At 33.8% G+C, this 20133-nt stretch overlaps 2 protein-coding genes and 1 long non-coding RNA gene across 3 annotated transcripts in view; all 3 read left to right on the forward strand.

Annotated features, from left to right (window-relative positions):
* LOC134658811 (uncharacterized) overlaps positions 1-20133 on the forward strand; it is a 258840-nt gene that overhangs the window by 78389 nt on the left and 160318 nt on the right. The window contains exon 2 of the long non-coding RNA XR_010097740.1: positions 16953-17456. This is a non-coding gene — a long non-coding RNA (uncharacterized LOC134658811). The remainder of the gene's footprint in view (positions 1-16952; positions 17457-20133) is intronic.
* LOC134662133 (uncharacterized) lies at positions 3006-6422 on the forward strand. Its single transcript, XM_063518404.1, has 4 exons — positions 3006-3094; positions 3776-3994; positions 4462-4591; positions 6352-6422. Exons 1-4 carry the CDS (start codon positions 3014-3016, stop codon positions 6420-6422), a joined length of 501 nt encoding a protein of 166 aa, XP_063374474.1. The 5' UTR covers positions 3006-3013.
* Positions 8520-14669, forward strand: LOC134655316 (uncharacterized). Its single transcript, XM_063510770.1, has 4 exons — positions 8520-8635; positions 10636-10872; positions 11873-12002; positions 14599-14669. Exons 1-4 carry the CDS (start codon positions 8555-8557, stop codon positions 14667-14669), a joined length of 519 nt encoding a protein of 172 aa, XP_063366840.1. The 5' UTR covers positions 8520-8554.

Consider the following 20133-nt stretch of genomic DNA (forward strand, 5'->3'; position numbering starts at 1 on the left):
ATAAAACTAAAAAAAATATATGATGTACATTACCATGTAAACTTCCACCGAAAATTGGTTTGAACGAGATCTAGCAAGTAGTTTTTTTTTAATACGTCATAAATCGCCTAAATACGGAACCCTTCATGGGCGAGTCCGACTCGCACTTGGCCGCTTTTTTAAACAACAATAAGTTTCATAATAAATAGTTGGAATAAAATAAAGACTGTTTGCAACATACAAATAAACCCTTGTAATCGTAGGTATACATAGTAACATCTAGAAACACTTTATCAACACTTTATACTTACGTGAATGATATAGAACAGGTTTTATCTTTTTTATGTAAGTAACGCACGTTTCACACTACGCTAGACAAATGTTTTTGTTTCTAAATATAGGCTAGGTAGCCTTATTTCCTCAGACTACAAATTTTCGTTGAAACAAATATTTTTCATATGGCACCCCTTTGCTGTGCCAATATTTAAAGTTGTTGTTGTTACGTTATGAAAGCTTGACGAATCAGCGCCCATTCCGTTCCATGCTAATAGTTTGTTTCCCATGATTTCATAGACTCTTCCTAAAATTATGCAATTTGTTTGATGTTCCGATAATTCGGCCGAATTGCTTAATTTCTAATGTTTGTTATTTATTTTGTGTACGCTATAGGAATTAAATAAAAGGGTTCCAAAATCATACAAAATGATCTGTGACTGCGTCAGATTTTCAGAATTTGACAAAAGCAACACTTGGACCACTCGTTAAAGCCTACATAGAGCACTTGTGCAATTAGACATCAATTTGAGAAAGAAACATTTTGTTCCTAATAAATCTTTCAAGTTGGCTGAACACGTTAACACATTACCACGTTATTCGACGTCGGTAATACATAACATTTTATGTTAATAGCGTTCCGAAGAATGCTTTCAAACAACCATAGTTGTCTATTAGTTATTCAGAGGGGGAATGGGATTATGATGTAGGTGTGGTACGAGTACGAACGTAGGTTCTAATTGTACTCATATACTACACTCGCGAGCAAAGAAACAGAATCACTTCACAAGTTTGACTTCTCCGCTGAACAACTTTTCTAATTTTCATGCCATGTAATGTAATAAAGAGGATACAATGGTAATAATGTAAAGAATGTAATGGTTTTATTTTCAATTTTCTACTTGTAACTGTTGTATGTTTATTATTTATTTGATTAAAACAATGAGAAAAAGCTATTTCAGCATGAAAAAATAAGTTTTTTATTTTTTATTAAATAAGTGCACACGGTAGAAAAGTTCGCGTTATGTCAAAATATCATTAATAATTGGTACTTAAATCATCTGCAAGGATATTACGGTATACCTTTAATTATTGAAAAAAAATCCGTTTTACTCGTACGCTCCATACATTTGCTTAGAACAAAAATTCACTACGCGTAAGTTATTGGTTCGATCAAACTCAAATTCATTTTTTGTAGTCAAAATAACGAGTATAACCGTATTAAAATAAAAAAATAAGATAATAAAAATAAAAAAATATATCGATTTTTAAAAAAAAAAGTGCACCCCGTAGGAAAATTCTAATTATGTGGAAACATCAAGAATAATTGGTTTTAAAATCATCTGTCAGGATATTACGGTTAACTTTTTATTTTCGGAGAAAACTCGTTTTTTCTGATACGCGCCATACAAAGATTTTGAAAAAAAATTATAATTAATTATTTTTCCAACCAAATTAGCTAAGATTAATTTTGGGACATAATAAAACCTAACAAAAGCTATTCCAATAAAAAAAAGTTCAAATTTAAGACTTCGGTTTCTATTTCTATGGAGGCCGATTTTCAGCCCACCGTGTGCCATCCTGATCTATAAAATCTATGTAGACCTCCGAACTACTCCGAAGTCTTCTTATTAAGTAACTTTTGCTTAACATAAGCCATTAATAGGAAAAAATCACAAAAAAAAGGTATAAGTATTTCACTAATGATATCAGAAACGAAGACACAGTTTTTTTCTATTGAATATAATTATGACCCATAAACCTATTTCTGTGTTACGCAGTTCCTGGCGAATCTGAATGGGCGACGTCCACGCGCTTAACGTATCGACTCATTTTGCAGACTCCATGGCGCTTTGGCAAAGAATAAAATACCAAGAAGGAAAAGTCCCAGCAATCTACAAAATAACTTATAACTATATTATGCGTGACGGAGCCTTGCCCTTGCCTAAAAGCACCTAAAGGGGCAAACCTTGAAGTTAACTTATTTTACTGTTTTTATTTATACCTATTAGGGTAAAATATACATTAGTTTCAAGAAACGCTGAAATCACTTTTATATTTTAATGAAATAAATGTTTTAGTGTCTAAATAATTTTAAACGGTTTGTTAAGGCTACTAATTAAATTGATTTACAGAACCTAGAGAAAATAATTTCATAATACTACCAGGGATTTACAAAGCTACGTATAGTAGATAATTAAGTAAAAAAACCTTTTCGTATAATATCGTAACCTCAAAATGTTCCAAAATACTGATAACAAAGGCAATTCAGTACAGCCATGTGCTTAACTACTTATGTTTCATCTTTGCCGGTTGCAGAAGTTACAATTGTTGCAAGCTTCCCCGTTGCAGCGACCCAGTGCAGTGTGCGGTGTTCAGTGAATGTGTTTCAACTGAGAAATATTAATTTCGCAAGTGTGTTTTAATATTATTAAACTATTTTTATTTTTAAACTATTTAATACTACTACTTACTTATTAAATATATGCGTAGTTGTTAATTTTAGTAAGCTGAATTTATTTCGTTCTAAGAATAAATCTCCATCAAAGTTAATCGTTCCACTACAATTATTAGACTATTTAAATAATCCTGTGTAACATTTTTTTATTAGTGAAGTTGTACCACTGGGTGAAAATCTTATAACTCCTATAAATCTTGAAATAAGATTTTATCGTTCAAATAGATAATGAAATTAATATTACATTTCTATTTATAGTATTAATACGAGTAAATTAAATCGCTAATAAATTTTTCAGCCACAATGGGTCTCCCACGTTTCGAAAAATGTTGCTGCATATTTGACTTGAAGACTGGGAATATCATATTAGGATGTATCAATGCTGTAAGTATTAAACATCTCACTGCACAGTTTCCATAATTATTATGTTGTCCTTGTTTATAAAGCCAGCTTTATACATAGGTAATTACAAAACTCAGGTGCTTCATACTCGTACATACATAAATTTAAAAAAACCGGACAAGTGCGAGTCGGACTCGCCCACCCAGGGTTCCGTACTTTTTAGTATTTGTTGTTATAGTGGCAACAGAAATACATCATCTGTGAAAATTTCAACTGTCTAGCTATCACGGTTCATGAGATACAGCCTGGTGACAAACAGATAGACGGATGGACAGAGGAGTCTTAGTAATAGGGTCCCGTTTTTACCCTTTGGGTACCGAACCCTAAAAACGAATTGTTCTTATTTGGTTACCAGATCAGAACACAAGAATTATAAATGCTCCTTAAAGTTTTATTTAAAATTCGTTTGCCCTTGTCTCTCACTTCTACATTTGCTTGTTTGGAGACAAACACATGTTCTCACGCACACTTTGTCTTCGAACAGTTAGTATTTAAGCCGCCTGTAAGCGGCACTAAGTTACTTTTTATGCTAGGTACCTATAATGACCCTTATTGACTTAGCGATAAACTCCAAAACCTACCATACAAACTGCCTTTGCTGCACTTGCTGCAGGTGGCGCCTTATTAAAAGTAATTATTTTAATAAGTTCATTTTTGTTTCAGTTTCTATCATTTTGCCTATTCGTGGCAATGATAGTGGCTGCATGTGAATTTGGCACTATGGAAAAAGATACGGCCAAGGACATGGAAATATTTAAAAGCGTCGAAGCAATAGAAGTAGATGCCAGGCTCAGCGGACTGTATGCCATGTCAGTTATATTGGTGCTCATGTTTCTGGCGAAGCTCTTGTTTGACGTATTTTTTGTCATCGGCGTGATAATGGTACGGAACAATAATTCTATTACCTTTATTCTAAGCATATAAAATAATTGATTGAGTGAGCCTCGGAAATATTATTGTACGAATATATAATCAATATCACGAACCAAGCACGAATCAATATGTAAGCAAGACTCTCAATTTGTTTGGATAAATTTTGTTCTCTAAGACGTGGGTGGGGCCAAGCTTATACTATACAGTTGGTCCCTTAATCCCCTCACTTGGTCTATATTACGCAGAAGGTATCTTCTTTAATAACACGTTTCAGCAGGAAAACTTCTAAATATATTCATGTTCGTAACATTGTTCTTAATCCTAGAAATAAAAATATAAGTACTTCGCTGTATTAGACAAATAAATTGAGGGCTACCATTGTTCCTTCAAGCAAATAAGAATGTGCCCTTATACTTTTTCTAACACAAGAACATTAAAACATGTTTTATTATAACATTATAGTTTTTTTTTTTCAGGAACGGAAAGGCATTATCAAGGCCTACTTCATCATGTGGACCGTATTCATGTTACTTTCTATGTTCACTTTCTTCCTCAATTGCGAATATTGGGGTGTGAAGACGATCATCACTGAAGTAATCTACCTCAGTAAGTTTGCATTATTTTAGGTTCCATTCACAGAGTTAAATATACCTAGATGACGCCAATGCATCTACTTTGCGTGTCCGAACCCCGACCAAGCGTCGAGGTTGGCCGTCGCTATTGACATTCCACGCGCGCCAGTTGTTGCAGCTGGTAGTCCGTAAAAAATTAAAAAATGCCTGATAATTAACTGCAACAGCCCAAAAATTGCAAGCACCCAAGGGCAAGGACATATTCCTTTCCTATCTCAGGTAAGTAATTTTAAAATGATATTATGCGTAAATTCATTTTAAAACAATTTTTAAGTATTCCAAGTTGTGATTCCAATAATATACCAAAGTAACTATAGATTAACGTTACAAAACTATATTTACATTACATTGCGCGTTTGCTTTGAGCGTTTGATCTGACGTTGTGAGTTAAGAGATGATGAATATCGGACTAGCGATACTGTCGCGCATCGCTTCGACTTCGTGGTACAGGCCGTTTATTATTCGTCCGTCAAATTTAGCGACTAGTGTTGTTCGTTCTACCGATCGCTTCTAATAATCGATTTTAATCGATATCGGGCAGATTAATGATAATAACTATTTAAAAAATTTTTTTAGTAGTTATTGATAAAAAAAAATCATGTCCTAATTTTACACAACACCTTTAAAAAGAAGGGTAATTTAACCACATACGATTATATGTCTGCCTATACGTTTAGTAGGGTTATAAATTTCTATTGTGTTAAAAAACTTTCATTATTTTTGTTTTCCACATGATCCAGTTATAAATAGATTTTGAAAATACCAGTTTCATTGAAGGGAAAAGTTGGGAAGATCATTCGTCTGTTTTTATCATTCGTCTGTCTTTATCATTCGTCTGTCAGAAAATCGATGTCATTCATGACAATAGATTTGTGATTTTTGGCGTGGTTCGCGGGGGAGCGGGGAGTGAGCGAGCGAGACCGCAGATATAAAATCTATGAGTATGAGCAAGAAAGTTGAATCGTAGCGGGGCAGAGGGGCATCGGTGTCTTTGAACCGGTTAGGATTTCCCATCACTAAATTGCGGCTGTGACGTCACAGTAGGTGGCAAAAAGTCGGCACGCTTGGTTTCAATACAAATCGTGACATTTGCTTTATCTATGGTATATATTTTAAGTCTGTGGTTCCATTCGTTATTAAATAGGTTAACGTTTACACGTCCGTAAAATTTTACTTTAGGTACAGTCACGCTCCGTGATTGTTGAGCCATTTAGAGTTCTACCTAAATTGAATATTCCATAGCGAAGGTACTGATCAACCAATAATTTTACGGCTCAACAATCAAGGAGCGTGATGTACTTAATACCTACTTACATAATACGTCAGACGTCAGGTGTAACTAACCTGAATTTCAATTTAATACTAGCTGATAATATTTATAAAATCAAGAAATGTCAGAAGTTAACGGACTTAAACAAGCTTTAACTTTTACCTTCTGTCATGTGAGAGCTTTGCAAAAGCGTGTAACTGTAATTACCAAGAACATTATTTGTATTACTCAGCTGGTAAAGAGCAATAAAGCCCTATGTTAACAACCAAACAATTCAACATTGGCATAAGATTACTTTGCCACATCATGTTGAAAAAATGCAACTTTCTTATCACATCAGTTTTTGAAGTACTTACAAATAGAGTCTTCACGAGTTGGTGTGGTGAAAAAGATATTACACCTGTAGATTTTATGAAAATACTAACAAAATTGTATAGAATGATTTTACTGATTTTTTTTTCCAGGTATAAACGTGTACGCTATGTTGGTGTGTCACAGCTTTTATGTGCAACTTAATATGCGCGAAGAAGTCTAAAATATGTCAATTACGAATAGTAATGAAGTTATAATGACAATTTTATATAGAACTTGATAAGAATTACCCATAAGCATATTTAAAAAGTATGTATAACACAAAAATCATATTAGTGGCAGCTACGGTATATAATTAATGGGGTAAATGAAGAGTTAAAATATGTACTTGTAAATAAAATATGTACCATAAATATATGGCAAACTAATTATAAAACCATATTATGTTTGTTATCAATTATTAAATAAAGTTTAATCTGGTTGTATTCTGTTTTTCGTATTTTGAAATCAATATTATCATATCTTTTTGAAAACTCTTCCCAACAAAAGTCAATTGACACTGTATAAGTAAATAAAAAGATTAATATTTTTAATAGACACTAGATAACTGTCTACCAAACGGGAGCCTCGTACAAAAATTTAAAATAAATTCACTATAACCTAAAGCGTCTCCCTGTCCAATCGTTTTGTGCGGTTTTAGAACAAAACAAATTAAATTCTATTTTTTACTACCATATTCAAAAACTGATATTTTTTCTTGTATTTATGGTGGGCCGCTAGAGAATTAATATATTTATATTGGCAGTCGCAGCGGACCTGCGTCAGAAAGGGCGTCATTCAAGCTCCCAACGTATCGACTCATTTTGCAGACTCCTTGTCGCCTAATATGGCAAAGAATAAGAACGTTCAGAAGAAAAAGATTGACAATTTGTGTTGCTTTACGTGTCTGTAAGTACATATTAAATATTATTATGTTTTTATGACGTAGGTTTTACGTTAAAATCAAGTATCTATTTTTAACGTAAAACCCAGTTTGAAGTTGAGTTAAATGCATGTATATTAAAGCGCCGTCTTCCTAGTTAACACTAAAATTATTAATTTATTTACTATGATAATAGCAAAAATCGATAAATAAAATATATCGATCTAGTGGGACCTCTATAACGATACGTTAATTATTGTTTTTTATTTTTAGGAGAGCATCAAGTTTGCATCGGATTAGTCTGGAACTCTCATTTTTTTGCTACCTATCTATAGTATATTACTTACCTATAATAATAATAATGACATTAAAAAAAATATTTTTCGCCGGTATTATTTTAAGCAGTATATTCTGAATGTTTTAATCTTATGCCTTTAAGCGAGCAATTCTTGCTTATTTATTTATATATATATTTCGGGGATCTCGGAAACTGCTCAAACGATATCGATGAAATTTACTATATGGGGGTTTTCGGGGGCGAAAAATCGATCTAGCTAGGTCTTATCTCTGGGCGCGCCTTTTTGAGTTTTTATGTTTTCCGAGGAAAGCTCGGTCTCCCAGATATTATAAGTAAGATGTGTTTAACTACTTTTCTAGTTCAATTAAAATGTTATATTGGTTTTAGACAGCTTAGATTTGTTTAATCTTTGTCCTACCGAAGATATGGTAGTACGTAGTTACAATTGTTCCTTTCGGTGCCGCCGCGCAGCATGTCAGTGTTTGGTGAACAGTGAAAGTGATCTAAAGTAGAGGAATTATAATTTGTCACGTAAGTACCTACCTATGTTTTAATATCCTTGAAATATTAAGAAAATAATTAATGCTTCAATATGTTTAAAAAATATTTTGATTATCCTTTAAGAAAACCGTGATATATTATTATACTCCAAGAGTATTATTTTTAACCATTATTAATTACTACAAGAGGAAATTATTTTCCACTATGTTTTCTTATATGTAGAATCGTACCAACGTCGTATTTTTAAAAAGTTATATACTATTTATAATAGGAGAGATCAGTCATTTTTATTAGCATCGTTAATATAAATATAAATTGAAGGCAGCCAGTTAGCACAGTTTTTTTTGTTGTAAATGGCAATAAAATCAAAGTATTTTCCGCAGTAGCTCGTGCATTTCTTCACGGGAAGCAACCTTTGAGCAAGTAAAACTGTAAACAAACAACTTGGAGTACTATTTTGTTTAGAAATTTAATTTTAAATTAAAAATTATAGAACTAGACTACATTTTCAGTTTTAATGCATTTATTTTTCACGAAGTCCATTTAATTGTACCTAGTCTAATTTGCTAATTGTTAACAACGCTGTCTTTGTATTTACGGGTCAATTAAGACAAAATTTCATTTTTCAGCTACAATGGGTCTCCCGCGTTTGGAAAGATGTTGCTGTTTTTTTGATTTGCAAACTGGAAACATTATATTGGGATGTATTAATGCTGTAAGTATTTTTTAACCGACTTCCAAATCTCAAAGAAGGAGGTTATCAATTCGGTTGTATGTTTTTTTTTTTTTTTATGTTTGTTACTCCATATCTCATTTTGATTGTATGTATATGCATACAGATTGGTCCCGTTTTTGTCAAAACCCAGTTCTGATGATGGGATCCATGAGGAATCGAGGGAACTCCTCAAATCTTAAAGGCATACATATAGTTATTTTTGTGTTTTTATCAACAAATCAAGCATATACATTCAAAAACGTGGCATTTGATGAAATGGAACTGCTGATGATGATCAGAACGGCACTCTTCAACGACGCATAGTACACGTTTGACGATTTGTCCTCTTCGTTATGTTTGTTAAGCAAGTTAAGTTTTTAAGCCACATTTTTGTCAAGCTCGAGTTCTGATGATGGAATCCATGAGGAATCGAGGGAACTCCTCAAATCTTAAAGGCATGCATATAGAGATTTTTGTATTTTCATCAGAAAATCAAGCATTTTTATTAAAAACTGTCGCATTTGATGAAGTGGAACTGCTGATGATGATCAGAACAGAACTCTTCAACGACCCATAGTTCACGTTTGGCGATTTGTCCTCGTCGTTATGTTGGTTAAGCAAGCTTAGTTTTTAAGCCACATTTCTGTCAAGCTCGAGTTCTGATGATGAGATCCATAAGGAATCGAGGGAACTCCTCAAATTTTAAAGGCATACATACATATAGTGATTGTTGTGTTTTTATCAACAAATCAAGCATATACATTCAAAAAAGTAACATTTGAGGAAGTGTAACTGCTGATGATGACCAGAACGACACTCTTTAACGACGCATAGCTCGCGTTTGGCGATTTTTCCTCTTCGTTATGTTTGTTAAGCAAGTTAGGTTTTTAAGCCATATTTATGTCAAGCTCAAGTTCTGAACATGGGATCCATGAGGAATCGAGGGAACTCCTCAAATCTTAAAGGCACACGTATAGAATTTTCTGTATTTTCATCATAAAATAAAGCATTAACATTAAAAACTGTCGCATTTGATGAACTGGAACTGCTGATGATGATCAGAACAGAACTCTTCAACGACGCATAGTACACGTTTGGTGATTTCGAATTTCGACTTTGACTTGGACTGGGACTCGGACTCGGATCCAGATCCGGACTCGTATCCGGATCCGGTTCGGACCCGGACCCGGACCTGGACTCGGACTCGGACTCGGACCTGGACTAGACCCGGACTAGGACACAGACCCGGACCTTGACCCGGAAAACCACTATGATACCTAAACTAAATAAACCACTATGATTACCTACCATAAAATGTAGGTATAAAGTATGATGAGGCCAAACCCCTCCCGCTCAAACCCCCGTACACCGCACCGCATATGCGCTGTTAAGTGGGTTAGGTTAGGTTAGAACTGCTATCCTCACAGAACCGAACAAAAGTGGGTTAGGTTAGGTTAGAACTGCGAGCCTTACAGAAACGAAATGCTACTAGAAAAGTGGGTGGTTTTACCTCCTTTTCTACATAGCGCACCATCTACAATAATCTTTCACCGGGCCGCATAGAAGTCGGTTTTTTTTTTCTTAAAAATTATTTATGTGCGTTTGACGCGTTGCATTGCGTCTCATGATGCGGTTACCGCTGCGTTCACCGCGTACATCAATGTTTGGTAATTAGCAGAGCTCGTCGGGGGTGAGCTATTTATTACCTTGTAATTTGACGTGAGACATGTCAAATTATAAGGTAAAAATAGCTCACCCCCGCCGAGCTCTGCTAATTAGATAATGGTACTATTTAGTCATGTTTGGATTTTGGAGACCTATCTGCCCTAGTCGGTAGGGACCCTGCCTATGAAGATTGCCTATAACTTTTATCAAGACTATGAAAAATAAAACCATGTGTCAAATTTTGAAATACCTGTTGTTGTTTTTTGTGGGACTTTTGAATATCTTAATTTTTACGAAAATATTATGTTTAGCAAATTTATAAATTATGTTTTCAGTTCTTGTCATTTTGCCTCTTCGTGGCAATGATAGTGGCTGCTGTTGAAATTGGCACTCTGGAAAAAGACACAGCCAATGAATTAGGATTGTTGAAGACAGACGAAACAGACGAAGCAGGCGCAGCAATCCTACTAGATGCCGAGCTCAGCGGACTGTACGCAATCGCAGTTGTACTCGTGTTTATGTTCCTGGCTAAGCTTTTGTTCGACGTGTTTTTCGTCATTGGCGTGATAATGGTACGAAAAAATAATTTGATTATGTTTGTCATATATACAATTCCTATTTAATGTGAAAATAACTCTGGCTCTCAGTTTCCTCTTTGCACTTAAAACGCTGCCGATTTAGAAAAATTTCGTATGAAGACCAATTGAGGTCCGGGGAAGGGCATAATTGAAGGGGAATTGACAAATACCTAACACAAGTACGTACCAATACCCCTTTATATTAGATAAATGTGGATAAATGGTCATGTTTTGTAAAGGGGCCCACTGATTAACAGTCCGCCGGACGGTATCGGCCTGTCAGTTAGAACAAAATTTTGACAGTTCCGAACAACTGACAGGCCGGTTCCGTCCGGCGGACTGTTAATCAGTGGGCCCCTTAATGGCAGCAGCATAACATCGATATCGTATAAAATTCTAAATAAAGATTTAATTATTTTTTTCGAATAAGTAATTGCAGTAATAATATTTTCCAATCATTATTTTTATTTTTCAATACAGGCTTCTCCGATGTAGTATCTATAGTTAATATAATACATTTGAGTGATAGTGATGAAGTTCCAAATAATGGTGAAGTATCATTTAACGAATACGCATCTCTTACATCTGCAGATGTAGAGAGGTCATTTTCCCTATATAAGTGGATAGTGAACTATAAAAGGAATGGATCGTATTTTTTTCTTATTAGATACGAGTGTGTTCATATCTAATAAGAAAAAAATACGATCGAAAATACTTCAACAATAAAATTCTAACTTTTTTGCAATTTGTTCTCTTTTTTTTTAATCTATTGTAGTCAAATCCATTTTACGTATATCGTTAGACATTATTATTGTTAATTTGCATCCGTCAGACAAATATTGAAAATAAGCATAAATAAAATAATAATAAAGCACTGGTTAGTCCTACATTGTCCTGAGTAGGCGGATCTGGTAGCAGGGTGGGAGCAAGGGGAACCACTGAAAGCACTGCAAGAAATTTTGAAATCACAGCTGTGTGTCATTTTCCTTTTCAGGAACGGAAAGGCATTATTAAAGCCTACTTCATCATGTGGACAGTATTCATGATGCTTTCTACGTTTACTTTCTTTCTCAACTGGAGATACTGGGGGGTGAAGACGCTCATGACTGAAGGGGTTTACTTCTGTAAGTGTTTTACTACGAATATTCGGCTTGCTATTCGGCCAGTTTGCCGAATATGTCATTTTGCAGAATTTCGCCTACTATTCGGCCGAATACCAAATACCTATTGCACCTATCTAAAAAGATAAATTACATAATAAAAATAACCAAAACTTTAGGTAGATATTATTTAAAATGTATTCTTGGAAGAGTTGGAAGGTTGTTAAATACGAAGACCGTTTTTAGGGTTCCGTAGCCAAATGGCAAAAAACGGAACCCTTATAGATTCGTCATGTCTGTCTGTCTGTCTGTCTGTCAGTCTGTCTGTCTGTCTGTCCGTCTGTCTGTCCGTCCGTATGTCACAGCCACTTTTCTCCGAAACTATAAGAACTATACTGTTGAAACTTGGTAAGTAGATGTATTCTGTGAACCGCATTAAGATTTTCACACAAAAATAGAAAAAAAAACAATAAATTTTTGGGGTTCCCCATACTTCGAACTGAAACTCAAAAATTTTTTTTTCATCAAACCCATACGTGTGGGGAATCTATGGATAGGTCTTCAAAAATGATATTGAGGTTTCTAATATCATTTTTTTCTAAACTGAATAGTTTGCGCGAGAGACACTTCCAAAGTGGTAAAATGTGTGTGTCCCCCCTAACTTCTAAAATAAGAGAATGATAAAACTAAAAAAAATATATGATGTACATTACCATGTAAACTTCCACCGAAAATTGGTTTGAACGAGATCTAGCAAGTAGTTTTTTTTTAATACGTCATAAATCGCCTAAATACGGAACCCTTCATGGGCGAGTCCGACTCGCACTTGGCCGCTTTTTGAGATTTAAATTTGTTGATTACAAGATATTTTATTTTTATCATGGGTTTGATTAGATTGACTAACTATTCATTAATTCCGTTCGACAAAAAAAATATCTAATATTATGGTTTTTATATTAATTTTGACTCAAAATGTTCGCATGTCATGCCGAATATTCGGTTTCAGTATTCGGCCAGAATCACTATTCAGGGATCTCAATATTTTTTCATGTTAGGAATAGTAGTTACCAAATCATTTTTACAAATTTATTTGCTTTGACATACAACCAATTGAACATTTTTAACCCTTAAATGCATGACTTTTTCTTTTTGCCCGAAATTAATATATGTATCACATACAGTGAAACCTGGATAATTGCAATCTCAAGCGATCGGCAATTTTTTGGCAATTAACCACGTTTTTCATTTATGCAGGTCGTGCCAATTAACGAGGTTCAAAAAATCGTTGTGTCAATTATAGAGGTTCTCATTAATAGAGGTTGCGTTCTGACAAATTGCTTTTATGGAGGTGCAAATAACCATTGACAGTAGATTCTGGGTTTCTGGTCTGTATATTATATAACTTGCACTTTTACACTACATTAATTACTGCTTATGAATCATTTGGGTTTTTTAAATAATCCCTTGAATTGTAGAAGAAAGTTTTATTGGAATGTAAAAAGCATTTTATGTTTTTGATTTAATCAAAACTACTACAGTCTGTGATATATAGATACCCAATAAATACATTGAATTCTGGGTGAAGATTTAAAATAAAATTATCATTGCTATTAAAATATTGTTTCTGCTCTCTACAAGTCTACATTATTTCAATTACAGAGGTCTTACTTATAGACTCATTTCAATAATAGAGGTAATAAGAAGAGCTAAAATAACGGATTTTTTTAACACAGTGTCAATTATAGAGGTCTTAGCTGCGATGTGGTCAATTACAGAGGTAAAATTACGAAAAGCACTAAAATCTAAATTGCAATTATAGAGGTTCAAAATTTTCAATTATAGAGGACTTTTGGTCTCAAGGGACCGGGACCGGACCTTTGGATGCAATTATTGAGGTTTTGCATTTATCCAGGTGCCAATTAACCAGGTTTCACTGTAATTGTTTGCCGATTCTAGGAAAAATAGTAAAAAAAATATAACTTTGATTTTCACTGCGAAATCAGTGTTAGATGTTGAATTGGCTAAATCATATTTATGTAAATATGTAATTTTCAGTAATAGATATATGATTTTTTTTACTACCATTAGAAAGGTACACTATTTGTGATATACCTATGATAAAGTTTGTAAATATAAAATAATTACAAACCCCGCAAAATCTGCCCAAAATCACATACTAAAAATCATCAACTTCCAGGTTTTTCTAAGTTTTCCGACATTTCGTCTATAAACAAATGTAATTGTTATAAATTAAAAGACTGCGTAAATTTATGTAATAATTCGGAAAGTTTATTAGTTTTACTATTGAAATAATATATACAGGAACAAATAGAATTTGTTTAACCATTCATCTGTGAGCTGTCTAATGCTTTGTAGACATTTGGCAACACTATGCATTTAAGGGTTAATTACCCACCTAATATTTATTTCTTTATTTTGAGGTTTCACGGGACCTTTTTCACGCCTCCGCTTGGTCTGTAATAGAAATGTCCTGCAGCATCCCTCGATGTTGTGAATGAACAGGACCTTTCAAATTTTCCCTAACAATAAATCAGAATATTAATTTAGAAAATATATTAGGACTATTAGGAGTGAACTGATCGCTTTCATTTTTTTGCAGGTTTAAACTTTTACACCGTGTTGGTGTGTCACAGCTTTTATGTCGAACTGAACATGCGTGAAGAAGTCTAAAAATACCGGTCTTAAAAAATGTGCCGCCAAAGTGTTATTACAAACTTTTATTTAGGTACTGCATATAAACCTGTTTCTTTACATATGTGTATAATTGTATATTTGTTAAAATCTTGGAAATTCATTTTAAACCACTTCTTGTTATCAGTTTTAGTTGAAATTAGGAGCACTTTCTTAGTTCCGATGATAATGCAATATTATTCTAACATGGAACTGATCTGATGATGCAGTCGGAAGGTAGCCAAAGATACTCCTCGATGGGAGAACACGAACAAATCGGGTTTAGACTCATAAGGAAGATCTCGAGAAGTACTTGATAGACATGTATATGAGAAGTAAAGACAGTACAGTTAGCAATAATAGTGTGTGTCACATTTTTTTTACAGTAAATTGTTTACATTTATATATTATTTTCATATATGTAAGACATACGTTAGGTATCTTATTTAACAAAATACAAAGTACAGTGTACTTATAACTAAAGTTTCGCCAAACTGTAAAACAGTTTGTTGGCGATGCGCTCAAATAAACTTAAACTAAAATAACTACAGTACTTAGGTAGGTAGTTACCATACATCAACAACACAGCTGCCTGTAATAAACCCTGTTTCGACGCAAACATATATACCTACTGTCGTTCGGCAAGTACCTGCTGTGCCCCGCACGGCTCGCGCTAGTTGTATTGATATCATTTGTTACGATTACTATCTATGGGCATTGGCTGCCTGAAATTAAGTGATGTCTGATTTGCTTCATTAAATGAGGACTACCCTTAAAAAATACGCTGTATGAAACAGTGTTGTTACATCCGTTTTTCTAAAGTCTATTTTTTATTCGGTAGACTAAAATGACATTTCATAGTATGAACATAAAATGTAATTTCATACTATGAAATGTCATTTTAGTCTACCGAATAAAAAAATAGACTTTAGTAGGCACAATTTGTTATGAATAATTATTAATTATAAGGCAGGCAAAGCCCAGAAAAGGTTATGGCGGCGTATAAATGCTTATGTGAGCATATATATTGTATACTTGTAAAGTAACAGTCAATAATACGAGTAGGCGCTTGGCAAGTTGGCAACTAATCCCAAGAATTGGCGAATTGAATGTTAATAAATCGTAAAATTAAAATTCTTCCTTCATGAAAATTGTAGAAAGATTATATTATTGACAGTTACTGTAATTAATAGATATAATAAAAAGGTAGTTACATAATACTCAACAATTAGACATCAATAAGGCAGAAGCCTATATAATTCGAGAGCTAAGCCTAGCACCGGGAAATTATAGTCAATTAAAATGTTTTTCACTTATAATAGTTGTAATATTTACTGTAACCATACATGTTATTAATTATATACAGTAAAGTATTTAATCACGTTGTATTCTGGCTTTTGTTATTTCAAGTGGCGAACAAAGTAAGTAAAGTTTTTTTAACCAATCATAAAACTAAGCTATCTATTAGTCTAACTAAAGTAAATTGTCATCTAAGCAAGCACGTGTCGTGGAACTAGTGTTTTCACTCATTACTCGAATGATCTATGTGATCAATGATCATCTGCCTTTCATGCAGGAAGGGATAGAAATGACTTAATAGTAGGTACGTACCTACACTATATTACCTGGGTCACATTAGTATACGAGTACCTACATATATGTAGGTAGATGCAAATAAAAATAGTTGCGTGGAATGTGGTTGAGGAACAAATGTTAAACATAATGAAAAAAAAACATACAATCGAATTGAGAACCTCCTCTTTTTGAAATATTGAACTCGGTTAAAAATAATTAAATCCTAATAACATAAAATCTTTACAAGCGATCACGCTCAAGTGACAGACATGCCGGCCTAGCCAATGTTACAATCGCTATCGCTTCAACAACGAAACGCTTTGTGTCTTTCTGTCACTTTTCCATACAAGTGTGACAGTGACAGTTGCATTTCGATCGCTACGGAGCGTAAGCGATTGGCCTCTTGGCTACGCGGCCAGCAAGCAAGCATTTATTTACAGGTTACAGCCGGATATCCGCCAGGATATAATCCGTAATCCTGTTTATTATCAACATGGAGTTGGTGGGATGTAAATTACAACAAATTCGTAATTTTCAATCGCCATATCTACATGTGTGGATGTCATCAGTAACGGCGTGGACATCAGCGTTGCATCAAGCAACGTCATCAGAGGCGTCGCTTACACAATGTGGTTGTGCATATAATGTCCATTATATTACACTACATTATATTTACAGGAACCTAATGCACCCGTGGTACATACTGAGTTATACAGGGTGATTCAGGAGACGTGAGCAGGACTAACACTGCGCATTTCGTAAATTATAAGCAACTGTTTCGTATCAGTATTAGTGAGGTTAACGTTAATTTTCTAGTCGTGTTGAAAAAAATAAAGTTGTTAATTTATTTACGACATGCCCTAAAATTACCCTAAAATTAGAATACTAAACTACCGATATTCTGTGTCAAATTGAATGTCATCACTGTCATCACGGTCTGGTTACATTTGAAAATTCGTATCTCACTCAAGTTTGACAGTTTATTTTCTTCGTAATCAAAATGCTGTCATTACGGTTAAAGAGGTTTTATGTTTATTAATTAGGTCTTGTAGGGTGACCATGATTGTAGAGAATTAAATTTGCCCTCACCAAAATGTTAAAAAATAGGAAAAAGTGTGGTTGTTTCACCTAAATACGACGGTGTTCGATCAATTATCAGTTACTGAGTGCGCAGGATTAGTCCTGCTCACGTCTCATGAATCACCCTGTATAGTGTATACGGTTTTGCTTCGTTAATAGTTATTTACACTTGTACGATTTTATTTCTATGACGCACACGCATCAGGCAAAATTGAAAAACGACTGAGAGAGCTTTTTTTAAACAAATTAACAATTAAGATTCACGATATACTGCAAAATAACAATGTAAGTACATGTTTTTATACGTTTATTTTGTGTTTGTTGGCGCTACAGCACGTGAACGTTTTGCGGTAAATATATTGGGTTTATAAAACATTATTTACTTACCAAAAACATAGAAGGGTATACCAAAATCAATCGACACACACTTTTTCTTATTTATTTATAATCTAAGTATAAACTAAAAGCTAAGTATAGTACGAGTATACATATACATCAACCCAGCTTCTTTCTAATAATAAAGTATAATATTAAAGAAGATAGCCAACGTTTCCTGTGTTCGTGGTTTCTATCTTCTATAATTTTAGTATTTTTTATGACGTTCTAACAGATATGTTGATATTTCATCTTGTCAAGCACTTGTTTATGCCATAAAAACTTCTAAATAGATACATAGGTAGGTAAATTAATAACGAATTTTTATTGAGGTGATAAGTCAGGCAATTACGGCCCTAATATCTATGAATACGGCCTTAGCTTTTATACTTAATCATATTCAAAATATCTCCAAATATATGACTTCCGCTACTTCGTTTACATTAAAAAAATCGTTTAGGCAAATGAGTTTTCTAGCACCTCTGGTTTGATGTTATCTTCAAAACATGAGTAATTATGACTTAACATAATCGATTTCATTTTTGTTTATCAGAAATCAATGTTTTAGACATTAAGTTTTTCAATATTCATTAACTCTCAGACTTTGATTAATAGTATTTAAAGTGTTTTCATGTATGAAACTTTTGATGTAACTTATAGCAACAATACATGTATTTAAAAAGTATAATGTTTAATAACGTGTACAGTCAGCAACTCAGCATCAATAGTAGCGGATGAAACAATGCCACCCTGGAATACTTTCCCAAATAGAGATATATCTCTACAGTGCGCATACAAAAGCATAAGTCTAAATTATTCTACATAATAATTGAAACACATCTCTTTTAGTAAAGCTATTAGAGAATGCATGATGCATAGTCTGGTCCGCTACTTCATCCAGAAAAGAAGTACACTGACAGAAGTGATCGTTGGTATACAACGCAGTCGTATTTGCAGGCGACTGTAAAAGTTTTCCCGGATTTAAATACTTGAACTTTCAATTGGGGTTTTACTTCAGCTCCACTTTAAGTGCAAGATTCATTTACAAGCAAGTCTACACGTTGTTTCTCAACAGCCTTTAAACTCTCACTGTATTATTTGCAAGATATCAAAGCCAGCGATCTCTATTACTTCAGGCCGCGGCGCATCACTATAATTCGCAGAGATTTGGAGAACAACCGTTGTTACGGTTGAGGCTTGATAAACATTGGCGACCGCAGGCTGCGGCCGTGCGCGACGCGGTTCTGCAGCTGCTTTACGTGATGGACTGGTAACGGGAGTGTTAATAGCTTCGGGTTGGAGAATGCCAACTGAGATATTGCTGACCTCGCGAAAACATAATCTGGATGTAAATCTATTTTCTGAGTTATGAATATTACGTAATACACGTCGATGTTAATTTATTTTGGACCTTAATACGTGAGCTCTCAGAACTCTACTAGGGTTACTGCCGCCAAATTTAATATGAGTCTTAATAAAATGAGCTTTTTGACGTTTCATATACGTACGTCAATATCTATCGTTAGTATAAATTGATTCTGTATTTTCATTAACTTATAATGAACAGATTTTCGTTAATTTCAACAAATTTTCTGTAGAAAGTCTATGGCGTTGCTCCGATCCGCGCTCTGTTTGTTTTGAGACGCTTAATTAAAAAGTCACCGAATGATAACGCTACCGTACATTATTTCATTTGTTTTTTATTAGTTTTTCTCTTAAATAAACCACATTTATATAAATAAGGTATTAAATTTTTGAACGGCTAAATGAACAATCCTCGTGGTCAAATACCCTAACTACTAATGTAAAATTAAAAATCGATATTGTACAGTCAAAAGACAATCAATATGACAGTCGCTATTAGGAACCTCATAATTTTGTCATTGTGACAAGGTACGAAATGGTACGGAAATGAAATTCCTTGACCGTACCTACATTAGACTTATATCGACTGGGATATTAACCGTGATTACCTTTTGTATTGTTTCCCGGTCGATATAAGTCTAGTGAAACTAACCGTGAATCGTGCCTACATTTCATCATAATCTACCAAACCCATCCCATATCGTCAATTAAAATAAATGAAACCGATATTTTGCACATCATAAGAGCTTTTTGTTATAAAATGTAGAAAGTAAATAGAATCATAGTTAATTGTGCAATACTAATGACTAGCAATTTTAGGCTATGCGTAAAATTTTTAATTGTTACAATTTGAATAAAATTGCAAAGTTTCTGTATTTTTTATCAGTCGATGTTTTTTTTTTAAAAAGAAAACATGATTTAACTATGGATCAGTCTGATTTTGTTGACGCTTACATCATAGATACAAAATTTTGTAAAAAAAAAAAACAATTTGCTGAATTGGGCCGTGTAAATTAATTAAAGATAAAGATAAAAACAGTTTATTGCCACAACTAGAAATCTTAATTAG

Source organism: Cydia amplana, chromosome 2, assembly GCF_948474715.1.
Source record: "Cydia amplana chromosome 2, ilCydAmpl1.1, whole genome shotgun sequence".
Classification (NCBI taxonomy): Eukaryota; Metazoa; Arthropoda; class Insecta; order Lepidoptera; family Tortricidae; genus Cydia; species Cydia amplana.

Bases quoted from the DNA above. Each gene is read 5' to 3' on its own strand.
- LOC134662133 (XM_063518404.1), top strand. From the start codon at position 3,014: ATGGGTCTCCCACGTTTCGAAAAATGTTGCTGCATATTTGACTTGAAG. The intron at 3,095-3,775 runs GTAAGTATTAAA...TTTTTGTTTCAG, and splicing joins TATTAGGATGTATCAATGCT to TTTCTATCATTTTGCCTATT. The intron at 4,592-6,351 runs GTAAGTTTGCAT...TTTTTTTTCCAG, and splicing joins CACTGAAGTAATCTACCTCA to GTATAAACGTGTACGCTATG.
- LOC134655316 (XM_063510770.1), top strand. From the start codon at position 8,555: ATGGGTCTCCCGCGTTTGGAAAGATGTTGCTGTTTTTTTGATTTGCAA. The intron at 10,873-11,872 runs GTACGAAAAAAT...TTTCCTTTTCAG, and splicing joins TCGTCATTGGCGTGATAATG to GAACGGAAAGGCATTATTAA. The intron at 12,003-14,598 runs GTAAGTGTTTTA...ATTTTTTTGCAG, and splicing joins GACTGAAGGGGTTTACTTCT to GTTTAAACTTTTACACCGTG.